The sequence below is a fragment of the Austrofundulus limnaeus genome, unplaced genomic scaffold (assembly GCF_001266775.1).
Source record: "Austrofundulus limnaeus strain Quisiro unplaced genomic scaffold, Austrofundulus_limnaeus-1.0 Scaffold3, whole genome shotgun sequence".
Classification (NCBI taxonomy): Eukaryota; Metazoa; Chordata; class Actinopteri; order Cyprinodontiformes; family Rivulidae; genus Austrofundulus; species Austrofundulus limnaeus.
In genome coordinates, this window is record NW_013952405.1 from 6,374,473 (window position 1) to 6,375,580 (window position 1,108).

A 1,108-nucleotide genomic window follows, 5' to 3' on the forward strand; every position below is an offset into this window, starting at 1 on the left:
AATGTGGACATTAGAAGGAAAAGAGAATTGCCACCAGAAATTAGAGTTTTATTATCAAATACAAAAAAATGAATGAATGCATGAATGAATGAATGAATGAATGAATGAATGAATGAATGAATGAATGAATGAATGAATGAATGAATGAATACATTTTGGAAACTAAGTGAGAGTTGGTCAAGAATAAAGCCCTGACCTGAGGCCAGCTGCATCCACGCGCAGATCTTGTACACGTTCGCCGCGCTGCAGAAGAAGAACATGCTGAAGCCCACCATGGTGCCCACCACCAGCAGCATGGAGGTCCCGACGAAGAACATGGCGGTCCTGAAGGCCGGGGACGGGATGGAGTTGAAGTCGAAGACGCTGCCCTTGCAGGTGAGCTCCGACGTGAGCGCGTTCCCGATGCAGTAGTGGAAGAGGCCGAAGTAGCCGGCCTGCGGGGTGTTGACGCTGTCCCCGATCCAGTAGGGCTGGATGAAGACCACCACCGTGATGATGGCGAAGCAGATGGTGAACACGGCCCACATGACGCCGATGGCGCGGGAGTTCCTCACGTAGTTGGTGTGGTAGATTTTGGCGGCCTCCTGGGCGGGAAGGAGGTCCATGATGCTGGAGGGGAGGGAGGAAGAGGGGCGAGAAAAGTTGGTTTCAGGCACTAAATAAGCGCAAAAGACGGTGAGAGGTGTTCTCTCTTCATCTAAAAGACGTTTAACACCCACACCACCGGCTGCTTCATACCTGAAGATTCAGCACCTTGGACAGCACCTCACCTCGCCACGTCGCAGTGACGTCACAGWTTGCCAGCCTCCTGAAAACACCTGCTCACCTGTCCTGCTTAAAGGTAACTGAACACTGCAGTGACTCGTTTGTGTTAAAACTGGACAAGGCTCATCCTTTACAGCACGTGCRAAAGTCAGGGTCCACAGGCCAAATGTGGCCCACCACTGCATTTTATGTGGCCTGCCAGAGCATCTTACAAAAAGCTTATGCTGATTTAAAGCCATCATTGACCATAAACGACATGTCCCACATTGCGTGTCAGTATTTTACCTGTGAAATGATGACATCCTGCAGGGTTAAAAAGCAGCCACTAACCGAGACAATTTGC

General features: G+C 50.2%; 1 protein-coding gene across 1 annotated transcript in view; it reads right to left on the bottom strand.

Moving 5' to 3' along the window:
* Positions 1-880, bottom strand: part of lhfpl5b (LHFPL tetraspan subfamily member 5b) — a 5,947-nt gene extending 5,067 nt beyond the window's left edge. The window contains exon 1 of the mRNA XM_014019804.1: positions 197-880. Coding sequence (XP_013875258.1) covers positions 197-605 — 409 coding nt within the window. The 5' untranslated portion in view covers positions 606-880. The remainder of the gene's footprint in view (positions 1-196) is intronic.
* Positions 881-1,108: the final 228 nt, after the last annotated feature.